The 23,804-nt window shown below is 34.8% G+C and overlaps 5 protein-coding genes across 5 annotated transcripts in view; 2 read left to right on the forward strand and 3 right to left on the reverse strand.

The window, feature by feature from the left end:
* The window catches only part of LOC103516757 (zinc finger protein Xfin-like), a 28,527-nt gene extending 8,949 nt beyond the window's left edge, over positions 1–19,578 (forward strand). The window contains exons 7-16 of the mRNA XM_026829057.1: positions 296–430; positions 3,951–4,070; positions 4,388–4,634; positions 5,060–5,215; positions 6,197–6,400; positions 7,142–7,270; positions 8,271–8,476; positions 9,013–9,063; positions 18,881–19,110; positions 19,282–19,578. Coding sequence (XP_026684858.1) covers positions 296–430; positions 3,951–4,070; positions 4,388–4,634; positions 5,060–5,215; positions 6,197–6,400; positions 7,142–7,270; positions 8,271–8,476; positions 9,013–9,063; positions 18,881–19,110; positions 19,282–19,534 — 1,731 coding nt within the window. The 3' untranslated portion in view covers positions 19,535–19,578. The remainder of the gene's footprint in view (positions 1–295; positions 431–3,950; positions 4,071–4,387; positions 4,635–5,059; positions 5,216–6,196; positions 6,401–7,141; positions 7,271–8,270; positions 8,477–9,012; positions 9,064–18,880; positions 19,111–19,281) is intronic.
* LOC103516756 (longitudinals lacking protein, isoforms A/B/D/L-like) lies at positions 15,624–16,154 on the reverse strand. The gene has a single exon (XM_026829055.1). The coding sequence runs from the start codon at positions 15,895–15,897 to the stop codon at positions 15,724–15,726; it is 174 nt and encodes a 57-aa protein (XP_026684856.1). The 5' UTR covers positions 15,898–16,154; the 3' UTR covers positions 15,624–15,723.
* A 433-nt stretch (positions 19,579–20,011) lies between the features above and the next one.
* Positions 20,012–21,540, forward strand: LOC108253360 (zinc finger protein 425-like). Its single transcript, XM_017447195.1, has 2 exons — positions 20,012–20,161; positions 21,244–21,540. The coding sequence occupies exons 1-2, from the start codon at positions 20,012–20,014 to the stop codon at positions 21,538–21,540; spliced, it is 447 nt and encodes a 148-aa protein (XP_017302684.1).
* A 157-nt stretch (positions 21,541–21,697) lies between these two features.
* LOC113470542 (longitudinals lacking protein-like) lies at positions 21,698–22,854 on the reverse strand. Its single transcript, XM_026829058.1, has 2 exons — positions 22,839–22,854; positions 21,698–22,115 (listed from the first exon to the last, which is right to left on the reverse strand). Exons 1-2 carry the CDS (start codon positions 22,852–22,854, stop codon positions 21,853–21,855), a joined length of 279 nt encoding a protein of 92 aa, XP_026684859.1. The 3' UTR covers positions 21,698–21,852.
* Positions 22,714–23,674, reverse strand: LOC113470543 (gastrula zinc finger protein xFG20-1-like). The gene is made up of 2 exons (XM_026829060.1): positions 23,477–23,674; positions 22,714–23,372 (listed from the first exon to the last, which is right to left on the reverse strand). The coding sequence occupies exons 1-2, from the start codon at positions 23,637–23,639 to the stop codon at positions 23,110–23,112; spliced, it is 426 nt and encodes a 141-aa protein (XP_026684861.1). The 5' UTR covers positions 23,640–23,674; the 3' UTR covers positions 22,714–23,109.
* Positions 23,675–23,804: the final 130 nt, after the last annotated feature.

The raw sequence follows: 23,804 nt of genomic DNA on the forward strand, positions 1-23,804 counted from the left end.
TGTGTTTTTATTTGTATTATCTGATAAAGTGAGTCTAATTAACAAACAAATACACAGCCAAGATAAATGCAAAACCATATCCTTTTTAGTCCGTCCTTCCTTTATTATTACTAATAATAAAAGGTATAGTGGACGGACTATTGTATTCGCTTCGGTGTCGTCTGTGAAGAAAGAAAAAAGAAGAAGTACCATTTAATTGATAGGTGATTAGGTGCGAAGTTTTGTACGGAACGTGGTCTGGTCATCACGTTATGCCGATTCTTCGCTTTTCATCTTCATTTCGTCACCTTTTCAGAAAGTTCCATTCGGACACGGGTCCACGGTCACTTCCCGTGTGACACCTGCGGCAAAGTGTACCAACATGAGCGCAACATGTTGCGGCACAGAAGAGAAGAGTGCGGTCAAGAGCCGAGATACCCTTGTCCTCACTGTTCGTACAGGGCGAAACAGAAGGGAACGTTGAAGCGGCACATCGTGCTCAGACATCTCCGAGGTGGTCGAAAATATAGGAAAATATCCTATCCGCAAAGATGAAGTTTTTTTTTTTTTTTTTTTTTTTTAATGGTGTTTTTTTTTTTTTTTTTTTTTTTTAATGGGTTTGACAGAGGGAACTGTAACTGCTAAGGGCTTATCGTCCCAACACCAGCAAGCAGAGAGAAGGAAGACAGGATAGGAGAAAGCCAGCCGTTTGTTGAAGTTTGCCAGCCTAATTCGCTTAGTTGGTAGTGCCTCTGCCTTGTAAGCGCTAGGCCGCGGGTTCGATTCCCGCCCGGGGCGGATTTTATCCTGATTGGATAATGTTCGTTCTCGGAACGGCAGGCTTTCTCCTATCCTGTCTTTCTTCTCTCTTCGATTTCGGGACCTTAGCAGTTACAGTTTCCTCTGTCAAACCTCTCGATAATGCCTTTTTTTTACATGACGTGACGTTGAGCGAATACCAAAGAAAATGGACTCACAAAGTCCAGGAACATTGGGGACCTCTCTGGTTGAATCTTGAAGGTTCACAGTGATAGAAACATTTGAGCTTTTGAAGCTCGTATTCTAGAAATTAAGTTTAATAAGGAGAATAAAATTTATCTACAAAGATTATCAAAAAATCATACTGTGTTATTTATTAAAAACAATAGATGTTTTATCGTTTTACAAAAATACCCATGTTGTTCATTTCTTCATATTCGTGTTGTTAATATAGGTCCCTATGGCTGAAATCGCTGTGAAATCGGCTTTTGTTTTTATTTTCACTATACGTACATAGTTCTGTCTGGCTGAGGGACTATAAACAGGGAGTAGAAGTCCAAATTTCCTCATGCAATATTAATAGCGAAGGTTGATTGCGAAGGGCATCCACTCGGAAAATTTTGTTTAGCCAAAACCAGTTCTCCGCAAAGCGATCACTCTAAAGCTGATTGAGAGGCCAACGACAAACGCCGACCCCATCTGACCATGGGAAAAGGCGACAACATAATAATTTCTTTGAAAGCAAACGTTTCCGGCAAATTGGTATGTAATTTCTGTGTCAGAAGTTCAGAACACCAACATAAGCGGATTTACTTTAACTCACTTTTAAGCGAATATCTGGTGCAGTCGAAACTCTTGGTCCTAAAAATAATATTTTATCAGTCTTTTAAACGTTCTAGTCCGTATTTAAACGGCTTTGGTTTTTTCGTTAGAAAATTTTACCCTTTTAATTATTGAGTTAAGTACAACATTAATAAGTTGAGAGCGGGTTCGATTCCCGCCCGGGGCGGATTTTATCCTGATGGGATAATGTTCGTTCTCGGAACGGCTGGCTTTCTCCTATCCTTGTTCTAGTCCGTATTTAAACGGTTTTGGTTTTTTCGTTAGAAAATTTTACCCTTTTAATTATTGAGTTAAGTACAACATTAAGTTGAGAATCAGATCGAAAAGACTTTCAACTTTATTAATACAAAAACTTGGATACAAAACGGCATCATAACAAACAGAAGATTTCTTATGAGGGAAGCTAGCTACGGCGCCACAATAGATTGACCAATCAGAAAAGACACAGAGGTCCGTTCACAAGTTTTTAGTGCTCTTTCAACATTAATTGTGTCCAATCAATTTCATTAATATTTTCAGACGGTTTCAGCAGTTGGTCAGTACTACACCTTGATCATTCCGGTATGTTTAAATGTGATGTGTGTGGCAAAAAGTACAAATACAAAAGAGGACTTGTTCGACATAAAAAAGAAGAATGTGGTCAAGATCCAAGATACCAATGTACTCGATGTGCGTACAGAAGCAAACATAAGGATAACCTAAGAAGACATTTCTCAATAAAACATTAACGATTTCACGCCGTTTGAATCAGGAGATGAAACTCAAATAAGTCGTTTAGCTACGAAGATAAATGTTCAGTAAGCATTTTATACCCAAATAACCAAGACTGCGATTCTTCTTTGAAAGCAAACGTTTCCGGCAAATTGGTATGTAATTTCTGTGTCAGAAGTTCAGAACACCAACATAAGCGGATTTACTTTAACTCACTTTTAAGCGAATATCTGGTGCAGTCGAAACTCTTGGTCCTAAAAATAATATTTTATCAGTCTTTTAAATGTTCTAGTCCGTATTTAAACGGTTTTGGTTTTTTCGTTAGAAAATTTTACCCTTTTAATTATTGAGTTAAGTACAACATTAAGTTGAGAATCAGATCGAAAAGACTTTCAACTTTATTAATACAAAAACTTGGATACAAAACGGCATCATAACAAACAGAAGATTTCTTATGAGGGAAGCTAGCTACGGCGCCACAATAGATTGACCAATCAGAAAAGACACAGAGGTCCGTTCACAAGTTTTTAGTGCTCTTTCAACATTAATTGTGTCCAATCAATTTCATTAATATTTTCAGACGGTTTCAGCAGTTGGTCAGTACTACACCTTGATCATTCCGGTATGTTTAAATGTGATGTGTGTGGCAAAAAGTACAAATACAAAAGAGGACTTGTTCGACATAAAAAAGAAGAATGTGGTCAAGATCCAAGATACCAATGTACTCGATGTGCGTACAGAAGCAAACATAAGGATAACCTAAGAAGACATTTCTCAATAAAACATTAACGATTTCACGCCGTTTGAATCAGGAGATGAAACTCAAATAAGTCGTTTAGCTACGAAGATAAATGTTCAGTAAGCATTTTATACCCAAATAACCAAGACTGCGATTCTGTTAACAACTTTACACTTCGCTTTTCGCGATATTTTCATGTCACAGCAACTGTTATAATGGTTATGCAATGTTTTCAAAGGTTTTTCTTCTGAAACGTTTCGTCAAAATTAAAATTTTAGTGATATAAATCCCTTTTTTTATGCTTGGTTTTGAGTGTCGTAATATTTATGATTCCTTTTACTGCACATGAGTTCGCAAAATTTACAAGTGCACTTTTGTGGCCTATTTCCAGAAAGTTTCCTCACTTGGTCCAATTTGAAGCTTTTATTTTACAAGTTGGATGCTACGCAACGTGATTTTCAAGGTACCTATGTCGATGTCGTATATTTCTCAAGGTGTGTCCAAACAGAGTCGACCGACATCGATCGAAGAGGAGAAACTAAAGGAATTTTAATTGTGTTGAGCATTGTCCTTCCTCGCTTGATAAACTACGCTAAATTTTATGATTATTTCATTTTACAAGTTGGATGCTACGCAATGTGATTTTCAAGGTACCTATGTCGATGTATTTTTCTCAAGGTGTGTCCAAACATAGGCGATCGACATCGATCGAAGAGGAGAAACTAAAGGAATTTTAATTGTGTTGAGCATTGTCCTTCCTCGCTTGATAAACTACGCTAAATTTTATGACTTGACTTGGACTCCAACCATCAACCTCCAGATCTAGAGTCCACCGTGCTAACCACTACACCACTGAGGTTGGTGAAGAGGAGAAACTAGTTATCAAGGCAATACAATCACTAACTCTTCTTTCTCGCAGGTGGGACGCAATGTGGACTTTGTCCTCTGTCTGGAGGGTCTGGCTTCGAGTCCCGATGCGGTCAACTTTTTTGTCTCCAAACCTCCCAAACCGGGCACTCCGGTGGATAGGTTCTATCAGGTAAGTTCACCGGATTCGTTAATTTTGTAAATGGAGTAGGTAAGTTGCATTTGGGTAAAAATTTGAAAAAAAAGGTTGTTGTTTTCAAATGTCAGGAACTTGGCCGTTTGGTCATTCTCCCAAAAGATTTAGATTAGATTTATTTTATTTTTATTGTACATAAATACACAGAATAGGTACATGGTACAAAGTCAGTTACAAAAAATAATAACAATAATAAAGGTACTTCCCATTTAGGTGCTAGGTCAATACAAGAACACCAGAAAGTAATCCGTTGAAATATTTGCATTCGAAATAACTCCGTGATCGGTTTTCAGAATGTTTCTTTGATTGGTCACTTTTACAACCCAATGATGGCGGTATGTTTGCATGTGATGTTTGTGGCAAAGAGTACAAATATAAAAGAGGACTTGCTCGACATAAGAAAGACGAGTGTGGACAAGAGCCTAGATTTCAATGTCCCCAATGCTTGTACAGAAGCAAACGAAAAAGCAATCTCAAAACTCACTTGGCAATCAGACACTCATATAATCCAACCTAGTAGTTGGGAGGAAGACCTCAATCGTGAGAATCCTGCCACTTCAAACAAAGCCAAATTAAAAGCCACCTAGACAACCACTTTTACCCTTGTTGGACATAACAGTAAAAAATGCTGAATGTTATTGTTAAGCCTAGAACCCACAGGGAACCTAAACACAACAGTTGCGCAGTTGTTGCAAAACAAATGTTGAGGAACTTTGAAGATGAACCCCATTGGATACTAAAAACCTAGAAAAGATTTTGAGAAATTAGTCTGGAAAGTAAAAAGGTTTCTGGATTGTTGAAAAACAATGTTTCTCATTAAAATATTGTTGGTGGTACTAAGCATATCAAGAACCAATTTCAAAAATAATTGTGTTGGTGTTTCAATTATTCATAAAGACATTCGAGTTTTTGTAGAATCATCCCAATAGTTTTCAATTAAAATTAAAATATTTCAAGATTTCGAGCTGTTTTACTCAACCTGATTTTCCTCTGTTTTCCGAGATCTTTTACAGGCGTGTTCTCTACCATTAAAGCAAGCCAGACAAGTTATGTAGTTAATGATCTTTCTTTCCTTTCAGATTGTTATATTGGTTGGCCACTTTCTCAATCCAATCATGCCGGTATGTTCGCATGTGATGTGTGTGGTAAAGAGTACAAATACAAATATGGACTGAACCGTGCAAGCAGAGAGAAGGAAGACAGGATAGGAGAAAGCCAGCCGTTTGTTGAAGTTTGCCAGCCTAATTCGCTTGGTTGGTAGTGCGTCTGCCTTGTAAGCGCTTGCCCGCGGGTTCGATTCCCGCCCGGGGGCGGATTTTATCCTGATTGGATAATGTTCGTTCTCGGAACGGCTGGCTTTCTTCTATCTTGTCTTTCTTCTCTCTTCGATTTCGGGACCTTAGCAGTTACAGTTTCCTCTGTCAAACCTCTCGATAATGCCTTTTTTTACATGACGTGACGTTGAGCAAATACCAAAGAAAATGGACTCACAAAGTCCAGGGACCTCTCTGGTTGAATCTTGAAGGTTCACAGTGATAGAAACATTTGAGCTTTTGAAGCTCGTAGTCTAGAAATTAAGTTTAATAAGGAGATTAAAATTTATCTACAAAGATTATCAAAAAAATCATACTGTGTTATTTATTAAAAACAATAGATGTTTTATCGTTTTACAAAAATACCCATGTTGTTCATTTCTTCATATTCGCGTTGTTAATATAGGTCCCTATGGCTGAAATCGCTGTGAAATCGGCTTTTTTTTCACTATACGTACATAGTTCTGTCTGGCTGAGGGACTATAAACAGGGAGTAGAAGTCCAAATTTCCTCATGCAATATTAATAGCGATTTCAGCATAAAATTGATCCTTGTTTTGCATTTTTCTTTTTTTACTCACAGGGTATGTAGGTATGCGGTCTTGTGGAATAAGTTTTAAACTTTACAGCGAAAAACATTAATAATGGTTTTAACGAAAAAAAAATGAACACTGAGCAGCAGTTTGAGAAAAACCAAAAAATAAGAGTGCCCCGAATTTATTGCTCTCCAGTGTATTTCTAACTTCAGGTTATTTCTACACTATATTTTCAATTCGTTCCCTGCTTTCAGACCAATTTATTCAGTCATTATGCCAACCAAACCTGTCCGGTATGTTTGCATGTAACGTTTGCTTCAAAGAGTACAGATACAAAACTGGACTATATCGTCACAAAAGAGACGAGTGTGGACAAGAGCCTAGATATCAATGCCCTCATTGCCCGTACAAAGCTAAACAGAAAGGTACGCTCAAAAATCATATGGCTATCAAACATTTCTGAATTGAAGAGATTTTTCCTGCAAATTCACCTATGTTATGCATTTTTTAAAGAGTTCATTCAGTAAAAGTAGGTAAGTTTTTTTTTTTTTTTGATCTTACTTAAATACTACATTTTTCAGGGTTATTTCAATATTGCAGTACCAGAAATACAGTAAAATTTTCTTCTTAATAAGAAAAGAAGATTTTTTTTTGTAATTGTATTTCACTAAAACTGGCGCAGTCGAAATGCATGTTCCTTTCAATTTCATGTCGATTCTTGTTTATTCAAAATGTAATTGTATTTCACTAAAACTGGCGCAGTCGAAATGCATGTTCCTTTCAATTTCATGTCGATTCTTGTTTATTCAAAAGCTTAGGTTTGTTGATTGTAATTCGTGTAAGACGGATAAATCCTATATTGGTTTTTATTTTACTTCTCCCATTAATGTGATTTTTTTTATTATTATTTTCAATAAACTGATTTTTGTGAATTTTCGGGAACACTTTCTGAATTGGTGTACTGTTTTCAATTTGAACATTTGCTTACAACGAAATTGGGAGTAAAAAACTTCGTTTTCATTTTTTCCAGACAAGTTTATCAGCAGGTCACGTTTCAAATCGCATCACATTATTATTTCCAATAAACTGATTTTTGTGAATTTTCGGGAACACTTTCTGAATTGGTGTACTGTTTTCAATTTGAATATTTTGCTTACAACGAAATTGGGAGTAAAAAACTTCGTTTTCATTTTTTCCAGACAAGTTTATCAGCAGGTCACGTGTCAAATCGCATCAGGCCGGTATATTTACATGTGATGTCTGTGAGAAAGAGTACAAATACAAGTCGGGCCTTACACGCCACAAAAGGGACGAGTGTGGACAAGAGCGTAAATATCAATGTCCTCAGTGTCCGTACAGAGGCAAACAGAATGTTCACTTGACAACCCATATGGCAATCAAGCATTCTTATAAGCGCCATGATGATTGAGCAGTCCTGAATTGAAAAGCAGTGTTTCTAGTCATTTTATGTTCCTTCCCCTTGTTTTTTTTTATTATTATTTACAGTGTTTATTTATTTATTATTTCACTATTAGCAGGAATGAGCATATTGAGCATACATGTGCAATGAATTTAAAACTTCTTTTCGCTTTTTACTTAGTCACTTTGTTGCTTTAACATTCGACTGCCCGTTTGTTCCGAATCCTCTATGTAACTTTAAAACTTTATTGTTTGTATAGATGTTTGATTAGAAAATTTTCGATCATTTACCAAAGATAAAATCCAAAGAAAATAAAAGAATAAAATAAATAATCTTACTGTGTGTTTAAATTTCGTCTGTTACCTAGGATTGTTTTACTATGTTCCTTTCCCTTATTTTTTTATTATTATTTACAGTGTTTATTTATTTATTATTTCACTAATAGCAGGAATGAGCATATTGAGCATACATGTGCAATGAATTTAACTCTTCTTTTCGCTTTTTACTTAGTCACTTTGTTGCTTTAACATTCGACTGCCCGTTTGTTCCGAATCCTCTATGTAACTTTAAAACTTTATTGTTTGTATAGATTAGAAAAATTTCGATCATTTTCCAAAGATAAAATCCAAAGAAAATAAAAGAATAAAATAAATAATCTTACTGTGTGTTTAAATTTCGTCTGTTACCTAGGATTGTTTTAATGTTTTTCATATTTTGGTTGTCCCATGAGTCCCATGACACTTGATTTTACACTTTACCAGTCATAATTTGCCGAATGTGATTGGACTTTTCTGTTAATTAAACAAATTTCGTGATGTTTTTTATGACACTTGATTTTACACTTTACCAGTCATAATTTGCCGAATGTGATTGGACTTTTCTGTTAATTAAACAAATTTCGTGATGTTTTTCAGAAAGTTTCCTTCGTTGGCCACTTGTACAAGATCGTGGCTTCGCATGTGATGTCTGTGGTAAAGAGTACAAATACAAAAGAGGACTTTATCGTCATAAGAAATACGAATGTGGACAAGAGCCTAGATATCAATGTCCTCATTGTGAGTATAGAGCTAAGCACAAGGCCCATCTGACAAACCATATGGCCGTCAAACATTACTGAATTGGAAGCTCACATCTACATAGGTACCAAGATAAACTATCAATATAAAACAAAATAACTAAACTATCAATTAAAGTAAAAAATGTATTTTAAAGGTAACTCCAATATGTGCCACATTTTTTTTTATTTGTATTTATTAAAGAAAATAAATAAAAAAAATTACATACATAGAATACACTTTTATATTTATACTGGCAGAAATAAAATAAAAATAATAATCTATCATCAATTTGTCCTCTTCTTTTCCCCCTGCTGATTTTCAAATTATTGAACTATCAATTAAAGTAAAAAAATGTATTTTAAAGGTAACTCCAATATGTGCCACATTTCACATTTATTTATTAGTTCATCACAAAAAATTACATACATAGAATACACTTTTATATATTTATACTGGCAGAAATAAAATAAAAATAATAATCTATCATCAATTTGTCCTCTTTTCCCCCTGCTGATTTTCAAATTATTATCCAAATATTCCCCAATGCAATCTTGTAATTCTTTTTCTGTTAATTTTGTGATATTTTTTTCAGAAACTTTCATCAACTGGTCAGCACTGTCAGCAATACAACAAAATCATGCCGGTATGTTTATATGTGATGTTTGTGGGAAAGGGTACAAATATAAAAATGGAATTTATCGTCATAAGAAATTCGAGTGTGGACAAGAGCCTAAATATCAATGTCCTCACTGTCCACATAGATCTAAACACAAAGCCCACCTGACAACTCATATGGCTATCAAACATTACTGAATTGGAAGCTCACATCTACATAGGTACCAAGATAAACTATCAATATAAAACAAAATAACTAAACTATCAATTAACCCACATAGAGCTAAACACAAGTCCAATCTGACAACTCATATGGCTATTAAACATGCTCCAATAAAATATAGCAATAGCAAGAAATAAATGAGCTATTATTTAAAGTAAAAAGCATATTTTAAAGATAACTCCAAGATGTGCCACGAATTTTCAATCGTCATGTACGTATTTTTACAATTTTACACTCTAACCTAACATTATGTATGACAAAAATTAAAAAGAAAAAATTTTTATTGTTTTTTACTGTCAGTGATCAAAAATTCATCATCAATTTGCCGTTTTCTTCCTGATCCTTGATTTTCAAATTATTTAGAAATTTTCAATCGTCATGTACGTATTTTTACAATTTTACACTCTAACCTAACATTATGTATGACAAAAATTAAAAAGAATATACTAATTTTTATTGTTTTTTACTGTCAGTGATCAAAAATTCATCATCAATTTGCCGTTTTCTTCCTGATCCTTGATTTTCAAATTATTTAGCCAAAGGTACTTTTGCAATATGTATTTCAATTCATTTTTTGTTAATTTTGTGATATTTTTTCAGAGTGTTTAATCAATTGGTCAGCAGTACAGCAAAATCATGCTGGTATGTTTATGTGTGATGTTTGTGAGAAAGGGTACAAATACAAAACTGGACTTTGGCGTCATAAGAAATTCGAGTGTGGACAAGAGCCTAAATACCAATGTCCTCACTGTCCACATAGATCTAAAATGTGATGTTTGTGAGAAAGGGTACAGATACAAAACTGGACTTTGGCGTCATAAGAAATTCGAGTGTGGACAAGAGCCTAAATACCAATGTCCTCACTGTCCACATAGATCTAAACACAAAGCCCACCTGACAACTCATATGGCTATTAAACATTACTGAATTTTAGCTCAAATAAAATAGACATAACAAGAAATGAGTGTGCTATTAATGATTGTTTCTCTCTAAAAGTAAGAAGCATTTTTTAAAAGATAACTCCAAGATGTACTACGAATTTCCTATTGTCATTTACATATTTTTTTTACACTCTGACCATCATGTATCACAAAAATTAAATAGATTTTTTTTAAAAAAAAAAGGTTTGACAGAGGGAACTGTAACTGCTATGGTCTTATCGTCCCAAAATCGAAGAGAGAAGGAAGACAGGATAGGAGAAAGCCAGCCGGAACTTCAAACAAAGTCAAATTAAAAGCCACCTAGACAACCACTTTTACCCTTGTTGGACATAACGGTAAAAATGCTGAATGTTATTGTTAAGCCTAGAACCCACAGGGAACCTAAACACAACAGTTGCGCAGTTGTTGCAAAACAAATGTTGAGGAACTTTGAAGATGAACCCCATTGGATACTAAAAACCTAGAAAAATTTTTGAGAAATTAGTCTGGAAAGTAAAAAGGTTTCTGGATTGTTGAAAAACAATGTTTCTCATTAAAATATTGTTGGTGGTACTAAGCATATCAAGAACCAATTTCAAAAATAATTGTGTTGGTGTTTCAATTATTCATAAAGACATTCGAGTTTTTGTAGAATCATCCCAATAGTTTTCAATTAAAATTAAAATATTTCAAGATTTCGAGCTGTTTTACTCAACCTGATTTTCCTCTGTTTTCCGAGATCTTTTACAGGCGTGTTCTCTACTATTCGAGTTTTTGTAGAATCATCCCAATAGTTTTCAATGAAAATTAAAATATTTCAAGATTTCGAGCTGTTTTACTCAACCTGATTTTCCTCTGTTTTCCGAGATCTTTTACAGGCGTGTTCTCTACATTAAATAGAATCTACTAATTTACTCTATCAGCCATAAAAAATACATCATCAATTTGCCGTTTTCTATCTGATCATTGATTTTGAAACTTTTAGCCAAATGCCAAATGTACTTTTGCAATTCATTTTCTGTTAATTTTGTGATATTTTTTCAGAGTGTTTAATAAATTGGTCAGCAGTACAGCAAAATCATGCCGGTATGTTTATGTGTGATGTTTGTGGGAAAGGGTACAAATATAAAAATGGAATTTATCGCCATAAGAAATTTGAGTGTGGACAAGAACCTAAATATCAATGTCCCCAATGCCCGTATAGAGCTAAACAGAATGCCCACCTGACAACTCATATGGCTATTAAACATTACTGAATTGGAGCGTTTAAATACAAAACAAAAGGTAAAAATGAAGATAATGAAATTGAAGTTAATTTTCAAAGTAACTGTTCTAAACGCGAATAGCCAAATACTCGTATGTAAAAATAACAACTTTAGCTCTGTCATTGAACAAGTTTATAAATATCTAATTATTAGTAACATTTATTTTAATTTTATTACTTCTTTTTTCTCTTCCTTGAATCGTTCCTCAACGCCAGGTATTTAATTATATATTTTTTTTTTTTTTTTTTTTTTTAAGAGGTTTGACAGAGGGAACTTTAACTGCTATGGTCTTATCGTCCCGAAATCGAGGAGAGAAGGAAGACAGGATAGGAGAAAGCCAGCCGTTCCGAGAACGAACATTATCCCATCAGGATAAAATCCGCCCCGGGCGGGAATCGAACCCGCGGCCTAGCGCTTACAAGGCAGACGCACTACCAAAAATTAAATAGAATCTACTAATTTACTCTATCAGCCATAAAAAATACATCATCAATTTGCCGTTTTCTATCTGATCATTGATTTTGAAACTTTTAGCCAAATGTACTTTTGCAATTCATTTTCTGTTAATTTTGTGATATTTTTTCAGAGTGTTTAATAAATTGGTCAGCAGTACAGCAAAATCATGCCGGTATGTTTATGTGTGATGTTTGTGGGAAAGGGTACAAATATAAAAATGGAATTTATCGCCATAAGAAATTTGAGTGTGGACAAGAACCTAAATATCAATGTCCCCAATGCCCGTATAGAGCTAAACAGAATGCCCACCTGACAACTCATATGGCTATTAAACATTACTGAATTGGAGCGTTTAAATACAAAACAAAAGGTAAAAATGAAGATAATGAAATTAAAGTTAATTTTCAAAGTAACTGTTTTAATCGCGAATAGCCAAATATGTACTCGTATGTAAAAATAACAACTTTAGCTCTGTCATTGAACAAGTTTTGCAATAAATATCTAATTATTACTTTTTTTTCTCTTCCTTGAATCGTTCCTCAACGCCAGGTATTTAATTATATTTGCTTGAAATATTTTATTGGATGCGCTTTGTTGTATACCAAAAATTCCTTCAGGACCTTCAGGTTGATTATTCATAACTAGTTATACAATAACGGTATTTCCTTTATCTTTTTTTATTCTATGTACGTAATAACTATGTAGTTAATTTTCCGATATTTTTCAGATTTTAATTGGCCACTATCACAATCACACGCCAACCTTACCGGTATGTTTGTATGCAATGTCTGTGGCAAAGAGTACAAATACAAAACTGGACTTTGGCGTCATAAGAAATTCGAGTGTGGACAAGAGCCCAAATATCAATGTCCTCAATTGTTCTCTACCATTAAAGCAAGCCAGACAAGTTATGTAGTTAATGATCTTTCTTTCCTTTCAGATTGTTATATTGGTTGGCCACTTTCTCAATCCAATCATGCCGGTATGTTCGCATGTGATGTGTGTGGTAAAGAGTACAAATACAAATATGGACTGAACCGTCATAAGAACTTCGAATGTGGGCAAGAGCCACGCTTCCAATGCCCCCAATGTCCGCATAGGTCCAAACGAAATAGCAGCCTGAAAGATCATATGGCAATCAGGCATCCGACTTAGGGGACTCCAAAAGGAGATGAGAGAAAGTTCCATAGTTGTTAATGGCCGGAACCACAATCTGAATTTGTAAATTATAAATTTGAAGTTCCTAAACTGATTGGGTTAACTAGTCAGATTGGTTGTGTTTAAACTTTCGATCAAAATATCCAATCAGTTATCAGAAATAATTTCTAATTATTAGTTTAACTTTTAATTATTAGTGGAACTTTAAAAAAAAAGTCCACTTTTGCCCTATAAAACTAATGGTAAAAAAAGGAACGATCTTTAAATAGTTCCGGCTAGGGTCCAGAAAATTTTTCTAATTTTTACCAATAGTAAATTAATGTTCTGTGTTCTTTTCTAAAGCACCTGGTTCAAAAATGGTGTAAAAATATTGAAGAAAAATGCCCCCAATGTCCGCATAGATCCAAACGGAATAGCAGCCTGAAAGATCATATGGCAATCAGGCATCCGACCTAGGGGACTCCAAAAGGAGTTGAGAGAAAGTTCCAAAGTTGTTAATGGCCGGAACCACAATCTGAATTTGTACATTTTAAATTTGAAGTTCCTAAACTGATTGGGTTACCTAGTCAGATTGGTTGTGTTTAAACTTTCGATCAAAATATCCATTATCCAATCAGTTATCAGAAATAATTTCTAATTATTAGTTTAACTTTTAATTATTAGTGGAACTTTAAAAAAAGTCCACTTTTGCCCTATAAAACTAATGGTAAAAAAAGGAACGATCTTTAAAAAGTTCCGGCTAGGGTCCAGAAAATTTTTCTAATTTTTACCAATAGTAAATTAATGTTCTGTGTTCTTTTCCAAAGCACCTGGTTCAAAAATGGTGTAAAAATATTGAAGAAAAAAAAAGTTACACCAATATTTATCTCCAAAAACCTGCATTTCAGCATCAAATAACTTATTGATTTTTCGCTTGAACTTGTTATTTTTCACCAAGTTTTGTGATCTTTTTCAGAAGATTTCTCCAGTTGGCCTGGAGAAAAAGTAGATGGAGAAGACAATATGAAGATAGGAAACCATTTAAATGGACAAATTTATTTTAGTATTTATTTCTTTATTATAAAGCTTTATTTCTGTATTATAAATAGAATAGATATGGACCAAGAAGCCTGTTCACTCCACAAGTTTGAGAGATCAGAATGGGAAATGTCTGATTTTCATATGTCTGTCGAGATTTCCTTTGTGTTTGGATCGATAAGAACAGTGAGGACATTCGAATTTCGGCTCTTGGCCACACTCGTCTTTCTTGTGGCGATACAGAGTTCGTTTATATTGGTACACCTTGCTGCACATATCACAAGCATACATACCGTACGCATTTGGTTTGAGAGATTCCCAACTGAGCTCTGAAAAGTATCATCGATCAAAATGAAAATTACATGTTACCTACTCTTTATTTAAAAAAAAAAAAAAAAAAAAGACGGAAAATGATATTGAGGTAATTTTTTCGTTATTAATTTCTAGGTAGGTATTTATTACAATTTTTTCAATAGTTGATTTTGTTTATCCTTGATAGTGAGAATGTTTAATGGACATATGGGTCATCAGATTGGTTTTCTGCTTAGCCCGGTACGGACAGAGCGGACAGAAGTATTGAGGTTCTTGACCACATTCGTAAGTCTGGTGTCTTGCAAGAGATTTTTTATTTTTGTACACTCTAGCGCAGCCGCTACATGAAAACAATCGGTCAGCAAAGTAAGAACTCTCTGTAATTTGAAAATAAAACGGTACTAATAATTGTAATTCCATAGTCGAAAAAAAGGGAAATCACACTGAAAATATAGAGCTGGCAAGAACCCATATAAATGTAAAGTAAAAAAAAAGACGGAAAAATGATACTGAGGTGAATTTTTTGTTGCAAAAACCCATATAAATGTAAAATAGGTAGGTATAGCAAAAGACATGTAAATGTAAATTTAATAAAAAGATGGAAAATGATATTGAGGTATTTTTTCGTCATTAATTTCCAAGTAGGAATTTATTACAATTTTTCTTTATCCTCTAAGTGAGAATGTCTAATGGCCATATGGGTCGTCAGATGGCATTTGTGCTTAGCCCGGTAAGGACAGAGTGGACAGAAGTATTGAGGTTCTTGACCACATTCGTAAGTCTGGTGTCTCCACAGAGATCTTTTATTTTTGTACACCCTTGCACAGCCAGTACATGAAAACAATCCTTCAGCGCGGTGTAATCTCTCTGTAATTGAAAAAAAGAAAGATTATCAGTACGGAGACATGAAACCATTTAAATGTAAACGGATATTTATTTTTATTTAATATAACTAGTCTAAATAAGGAACAAAAAGTCTCTTCACTCTACTTGTCCTCAACAAGTGAGAGATCAATATGGGAAATGTCTAATTTTCTTATGTCTTTCGAGAGAAGCTTTCTGTTTGGATCGATAAGGACAATGAGGACATTCGAATTTCGGATCTTGTCCACACTCATCTTTCTTGTGGCGATGCAGAGTCCGTTTATGTTGGTAAACTTTGGCGCATATATCACAAGCATACATACCAAGGGCCCAATCCAAGTCTGAAAAGTATCATCGATCAAAATGACATTAAAGGGGAAAAATTGATATGGAGTATGGAAACCATTTAAAAGTAAACAGATATTTTTATACCTACCCTACCTACCCTACCTACCCTCCAGAAGTCTGAGAGATCAATCTGAGAAATGTATGATCTTCATATGTCTGTCGAGAGTATCTTTCCGTTTGGATCGATAAGGACAATGAGGACATTCGAATTTCGGCTCTTGTCCACACTCGTCTTTCTTGTGGCGATCTAGTGTTTGCTTGTGTTGGTACACCTTGCCGCATACATCACAAGCATACATAACGTGCGCATTTCCTTGAAGTTGTTCCCAACCGAGCTCTGAAAAATATCGCCAACCAAAATGAAAATTATGTTATTAGAAATTGTTTATAGAGAAATGTTTAAAGCCGACACAAAAAAGCGCAGTCGTATGGGAAAATATAAAATATATTGATATGGAAGCAGGAAACCATTTAAATGTAAACGGATATTTATTTCTAGATTTAGACTACACTAGATTAGATAAGGAACAAAAAATTTCTTCACTCTACTTGCACTCTATAAATCTGAGGGATCAGAATAGGCAATGTCTGATTCTGACATGTCTGTTGAGAGTTGCTTTCTGCCTAGATCGATAGGGGCACTGAGGACATCCGAATTTCGGCTCTTGTCCGCACTCGTCTTTCTTGTGACGATACAGTGTTCGCTTATGTTGGTACTCTTTGCCACATACATCACAAGCATACATACCGTAAGCATTCAATATGAAAGGTGCCCAAACGAGGTCTGAAAAGTATCGTCAATCATAATGAAAGTTGTGTTATTCAAGATTAGTAGAATTGTTTTAGACAGGGGAAAACATAGTGCAGTCCATAACGTGGTATACGGAGGAAAAGACAATATGGAGGAAACCATTTAAATATTCATGGAGATTTATTTATGTACTATGAATAGACTAGATAAAAAAAAATATCTTCGTTATACTTGCGAGATCAGATTGAAAAAAAAACTGGCGCAGTCGTATAAGAGAAAAATAAAATAAAAATCACACAGAAAAAAGAAAAAAAAATAGGAAAAAGAACAAATGCCATTTCAAATATTACAAGGAAGATACATAAGAGTATTATGATATTACAACAACCTATGAGCTATGAGAATCGAAATTGACTAGTAAATTAAAAATAAAATTAAAAAACATCAATTACTAAGATCTCAACACTAGTAAAATCGGTGCCGGTAAAGCAAATATCTTGGTCTGTGTTTTCTTGTTCATCGGATGAACCGTTGAACCTTTCCGATGAACCGTTTTTGTTCATCGGAAAGAGGAAAAGTCGCCAGTTACGGACACCATTATATTACCACGAAGAAAACAAAAAAAAATCGAGAGTATTTTTTTTAATTAAAAAAAATTGGAAAACCCAAAATAAATTTAAATGAAATAGGCAAAGTCATATTTCAAGTAACAAAAACAAACCGACTACCTATAACCTTAATATCTAATTATTCAGTAGATGTCTTTTGAGGTGAACTTTTCTGCTTACAAGAAATTACAAAGGGCGAAATTACTGCCTGATATTTCTGTAGTGGACTTTCAACAGATGTCTTTTGAGGTGAACCTTCTGCTTCGCTCTATAGGTACACTCAGGACATGGGTATCTCGGTTCTTGTCCGCACTCATCTCTCTGATGACGAGATAGTGTGCGTCTGTGTTGATACGCGTTGCCGCAAATGTTGCAAGAAAACACGTCCACATTGAGGGTGATGAAATCTGAAGAATAGATTTGAAATGAATTGTGTTAAATTTCTAATGCAATAAATATAAATAAATAAAACATTGTTTGAGACTTCAAGTACTGGTTTAAATTTGAAGTTCAAACATAAGCATGAGAAAAGGAAAACAGGAAATTTTCAAGGGAAACTTGTACATAGTTTATTCTTCTGCGTAGAAAGTACATATTTTTTGTTGTTCTGGCAATTTGATTACTTTCCGCCCGCCTCCTCCAATATAAACAAACATACAAACAAACAAGCAGAATAAATCATTTTTGTAATGACGCTAATGACGAATGCCTGATGACTAGATGAGTTTTGAGGTTACCTTTCTGAAACAAAAAAACAAACAAACAAACAAGCAGAATAAATCATTTTTGTAATGACGCTAATGACGAATGCCTGATGACTAGATGAGTTTTGAGGTTACCTTTCTGTTTAGTTCTGTACGGACATTGAGGACATTGGTATCTAGGCTCTTGTCCACACTCGAACTTCTTATGACGATATAGTAAATAGTATAAATATGTATGTACCGTATAATTCTACAACTTGACACGATATTATTACTGCTGATTGTTTCATACGAAATGGAAATTCATCTGAGAAAATCACAATGATTACAAATAGGCACTACAATATCATATTTAACCCATAAAAATGTACTATATAATAAAATTTTATACCCATAAAAACATAAACATACTGTGCGACTAAAATTCCAATATGTATTACTGAAGTTTACTCGTATTCAAACTTCATCTCATCTTTGTTTGGCCACGTAAGGTCGGAATGTTTGATGGCTATGTGAGTTTTAAGATTGGCCTTGTGTTTAGCTTTATGAGGGCAATGAGGACATTGGTATTTAGGCTCTTGTCCACACTCTTCCCTCTTGTGGCGGTAAAGTCCAGTTTTGTATCTGTACCCTTTGCCACAGACATTGCATGCAAAAACCCCTAACTGAGGCTGTATAGGCCAGTCGATAAAATTTTCTGGGGGAGAAAAAGTCACGAAATTAATTCAACATTCAGAAAGATAAAAGAAGCAGAAGTGTTAAAGCGCCTAATCGAAAAAAAAACAGAAGAAGAAAAAGATTTTTTTTCAACATAAACCATTTGTATTTTTATATTCTGAACATAAAGAAGTTTCAAATTCGAATATTCAATTTGCTGGCATTTTTTTCTCTTCTTATTTTTAATGCCTGATTCCTATGTGACTTTTCAAATTGGCTTTGTGTTTTGACCTGTACGGACAATGTGGACATGCATATTTAGGCTCTTGTCCACATTCATCTCTCTTGTGTCGATCTAGATTTCCCTTATATTGGTACACTTTGTCACAAGCATCGCATGGATACGTTCCGGAACAATTTTGGTACATACCTGCAAAACTGTTATTTACTGAAAGAGAAGATGTAATTATTAGAAAAAGAAGTGCAGCTAAATGACATGGCGTGATGATCGTGTGCTTCTAGTTTCTACATTAACTTCATTAACTTGGTGCTTTTTGCTGAGGTTCAAATCCATTCGTCATCTTTTCCAGAAGGTTTCGTAAGTTGGTCACCCGTTCAACAGAACCATGCCAGTATGTTCACATGCGATCTGTGTGGCAAAGAGTACCAGTATTACCGAAACTTGTATCGTCATAAGAAGTTTGGGTGTGGACAAGAGCCTAGATACCAATGTCCTCAGTGTCCGTACAAAGCCAAACATAATTCCAGCTTGAAAACTCATATGGCGATCAAGCATTATTAAACCTGATTGCCAGAGTGTTCGTTTAAGTTCTATAAGTACGATGTCAAAGTCATGGTCAATGGGAAAATGTCATTTGTGCCCGATATTACCACAGAAAGTTATTAGTTAATCCAGAGTTCAAGAAATATTGGTCTGTGTAAATCAATTGGGTGACGCCAAAGAAAACCCTTGACAGATCGGGCATTTGGTGTTCGATGTATTTCAGATTTCATAAATTGGCCCACAGTACGACAGTATAACTCCGGTATGTTCCCATGTGAGGTGTGTGGTAAAAAGTACAAATACAAGTGGGGATTAAGTCGACATAAGAGAGACGAATGTGGACAAGAGCCTAAATATCAATGTCCTCAGTGTCCGTACAGAGCTAGTCAAAAAGCTACCTTGAAAACTCACATGGCCATCAAACATTCCTGAATCTAATATCTCTCCAAATATACAATTTGACAACATCTTACTTATCCCATCTACTTTTTTTTTTACTCCCGAGCTAAATCTTTCGAAGTGCTTTATCTTCATTCTTGAAATTTTGACGTACCTTTTTTTCCAGACAGTTTCGTTAGATGGCCACGTTTCGATCCTGATCATTCCGGCATGTTTACATGCGACGGCTGTGGCAAAAGGTACAAATACAAAAGGGGACTTTACCAACATAAGAAAGATGAGTGTGGACAAGTTTGCTTGAAATATTTTATTGGATGCGCTTTGTTGTATACCAAAAATTCCTTCAGGACCTTCAGGTTGATTATTTATAACTAGTTATACAATGACGGTATTTCCTTTATCTTTTTTTATTCTATGTACGGTACGTAATAACTATGTACATAGTTAATTTTCCAATATTTTTCAGATTTTAATTGGCCACTATCACAATCACACGCCAACCTTACCGGTATGTTTGTATGCAATGTTTGTGGCAAAGAGTACAAATACAAAACTGGACTTTGGCGTCATAAGAAATTCGAGTGTGGACAAGAGCCCAAATATCAATGTCCTCAATGCCCGTACAAAACCAAACATAATTCCAGCTTGAAAACTCACATGGCCATCAAGCATTCTTATTCCTAATTACAAGCGGCTGAAGAAATCCTTCGTCTCTATCTATGTTCAATTATTTTTAGTGGTGCTCATCAACACCTGGGTTCTATGCACAACTCCAGTTATAGTTGCTTTATAGTTTACTAGCCGAAATCCGTCGCTTCGCTCCGGATTTCTGCTAGTAAATCCTTAAGGCATGGCCGTTCTTGTAGGAAATAATTTCATTGAATTCTCTATCTATGTTCAATTATTTTTAGTGGTGCTCATCAACACCTGGGTTCTATGCACAACTCCAGTTCTGTTATGGTTGCTTTATAGTTTACTAGCCGAAATCCTTAAGGCATGGCCGTTCTTGTAGGAAATAATTTCATTGAAATCGGATAACTTTAATTTTTACTCTATAAGCCTCATGTCACTCATCCATTTAGTGGTCTTGCTCGGCGTAGCTTAACAAAAACGAACCGAAAATAGCCTATAACCTTCATGGGAGTGCAAGCAATAAGTTCACAAAGTTTCATAGCAATGGGATGAGCGGTTTGGCCAGGCATAAAGTTCGAACAAACACACACAAACCGAGAGTGCAAGCAATAAGTTCACAAAGTTTCTTCTGACACCAATTTCCTTTCTCAGCGTATTAGGTTTGAGTAAATATATAGTAGTGATAGGGATGCGATGCTCTCGAGAGATTATCTTACATCTTTATTGTTTATTTACATTTTATTTCATCAGTATACGGTGTTCTTCAAATTCAATTGATCCCAAGGGTAAGGTAAACCTATACCCTTGCCAAATGGAGTGTGCCTGAAGGCATGTGATGTGTTCCAATCCACTCGATATTCAAAGATAATGTTCAAAGAGAGAGAGAGAGAGAGAGAGAGAGAGAGAGAGAGAGAGAGAGAAATAGGTAGGTAGGTATAATAATAATCTAATTGTTCAATGTTTAGACTTTAGAGGATTTTTAACAGATTTTTCTCCTTTTCTTTTCCCTTGATACCTTTAAATCAGGAAATTAGTCAAATTATGTGATCAATAGGAATTATTTGTGATCAGCGATCAGACTTAATTTTTTTGTCAATTTCGGTTTTCAGAAAGTTTCACTAGTTGGGAGGCGTCAGAACCGAATCATGCTGGTTTGTTCGTATGTGATGTTTGGTCAATTTCGGTTTTCAGAAAGTTTCACTAGTTGGGAGGCGTCAGAACCGAATCATGCTGGTTTGTTCGTATGTGATGTTTGCGACAGAAGGTATAAATACAAAAGTGGACTTTATCAACATAAGAAATACGAATGTGGGAAGGAGCCTAGATACCAATGTCCTCAGTGTCCACACAGAACTAAACAGAAATCTAGTTTGAAAACTCATATGGCTGTCAAACATTCGGATTGAGTGGACTTTATCAACATAAGAAATACGAATGTGGGAAAGAGCCTAGATACCAATGTCCTCAGTGTCCACACAGAACTAAACAGAAATCTAGTTTGAAAACTCATATGGCTGTCAAACATTCGGATTTGAATTTTATTTGCTTATTAAAGTGCGTAAACGAAAGATGGTGTTTATAATATGCTTAGTTACATGTGTGAAAATTTGACTAGAAAAAAATTACAGTAGATTTGACTGGAATAAAATAATCTAAATAATTAATTACTAATTAGATATTTGTGATTAGAAAGTTGTGGAAAAAGGTGAAAAGGAAATTTAGGAGATAACATACTTGGAAGAACTAGAGTTACTAGAGGAAGTATTAGCAGCCGCTTGAGATTTGGAATCAGAATGCTTCTTGGCAATATGAGTTTTCAAGCTGGAATTATGTTTGGTTTTGTACGGGCATTGAGGACATTGGTATTTTGGATCTTGTCCACACTCGAATTTCTTGTGACGCCTAAGTCCTCTTTTGTATCTGTATTCCTTACCACAGACATCGCATGCAAACATGCCGGCATCATCTATTTTATTTTTTCCTGAAAAAGTTAACAAAATACATAGGGTAATCTTTTTGCACGAAGGGTAATCTTTTTGTTTCAATGAACCAATATGTTTAATTGTCATGAAGAAGTGTGATATATGAATTTGAAATGAAAAGAATAATTAGAAAATGAGAAACATTGGCAAGGTTTGAAAAAATAAAGAATATAATATGTCTACATTAAATAGTATAAATATGTATGCACCGTATAATTCTACAACTTGACACAATATTATTACTGCTGATTGTTTCATACGAAATGGAAATTCATCTGAGAAAATCACAATGATTACAAATAGGCACTACAATATCATATTTAACCCATAAAAATGTACTATATAATAAAATTTTATACCCATAAAAACATAAACATACTGTGCGACTAAAATTCCAATATGTATTACTGAAGTTTACTCGTATTCAAACTTCATCTCATCTTTGTTTGGCCACGTAAGGTCGGAATGTTTGATGGCTATGTGAGTTTTAAGATTGGCCTTGTGTTTAGCTTTATGAGGGCAATGAGGACATTGGTATTTAGGCTCTTGTCCACACTCTTCCCTCTTGTGGCGGTAAAATACGGTCGGAATGTTTGATGGCTATGTGAGTTTTCAGATTGGCCTTGTGTTTAGCTTTATGAGGGCAATGAGGACATTGGTATTTAGGCTCTTGTCCACACTCTTCCCTCTTGTGGCGGTAAAGTCCAGTTTTGTATCTGTACCCTTTGCCACAGACATTGCATGCAAAAACCCCTAACTGAGGCTGTATAGGCCAGTCGATAAAATTTTCTGGGGGAGAAAAAGTCACGAAATTAATTCAACATTCAGAAAGATAAAAGAAGCAGAAGTGTTAAAGCGCCTAATCGAAAAAAAAACAGAAGAAGAAAAAGATTTTTTTTCAACATAAACCATTTGTATTTTTATATTCTGAACATAAAGAAGTTTCAAATTCGAATATTCAATTTGCTAGCATTTTTTTCTCTTCTTTTTTTTTTAATGCCTGATTCCTATGTGACTTTTCAAATTGGCCTTGTGTTTCGATTTGTACGGACAATGTGGACATGCGTATTTAGGCTCTTGTCCACATTCATCTCTCTTGTGTCGATCTAGATTTCCCTTATATTGGTACACTTTGTCACAAGCATCGCATGGATACGTTCCGGAACAATTTTGGTACATAGCTGCAAAACTGTTATTTACTGAAAGAGAAGATGTAATTATTAGAAAATGAAGTGCAGCTAAAAAATATTTTGCAACTTAAGAATTACAAAACAAGACTAGATTTATTCGTATTTCCACTTCTGGATTACTTCTTATTTGTCTTTTTTTAGACGTATCTATTCAACTGCTTGAATTCAGAAATGTTTGACAGCTATATGCGTTTTTAGATTGGCCTTGTGTTTAGCTCTATGTGGACAGTGAGGACATTGATATTTAGGCTCTTGTCCACACTCGAACTTTTTATGACGATAAAGCCCTCGTTTGTATTTGTACTCTTTGCCACAGACATCACATGCAAACATGCCGGAGAGATTCTTGTGAAAAGCTGACCAACTAAAAAAACTGTCTGAAAATAAAACAACGAAAATATTTGAGAATAGAGGGAAGCGAAACAGTTGCCGAAATTTGGATCAAATATAAAAAAACAAACATGTATAGCCGAATACGAAATTGTGTAATTAAAAAGA

Source organism: Diaphorina citri, unplaced genomic scaffold (genome assembly GCF_000475195.1).
Source record: "Diaphorina citri unplaced genomic scaffold, Diaci psyllid genome assembly version 1.1 scaffold1659, whole genome shotgun sequence".
In the NCBI taxonomy this organism is placed as follows: domain Eukaryota; kingdom Metazoa; phylum Arthropoda; class Insecta; order Hemiptera; family Psyllidae; genus Diaphorina; species Diaphorina citri.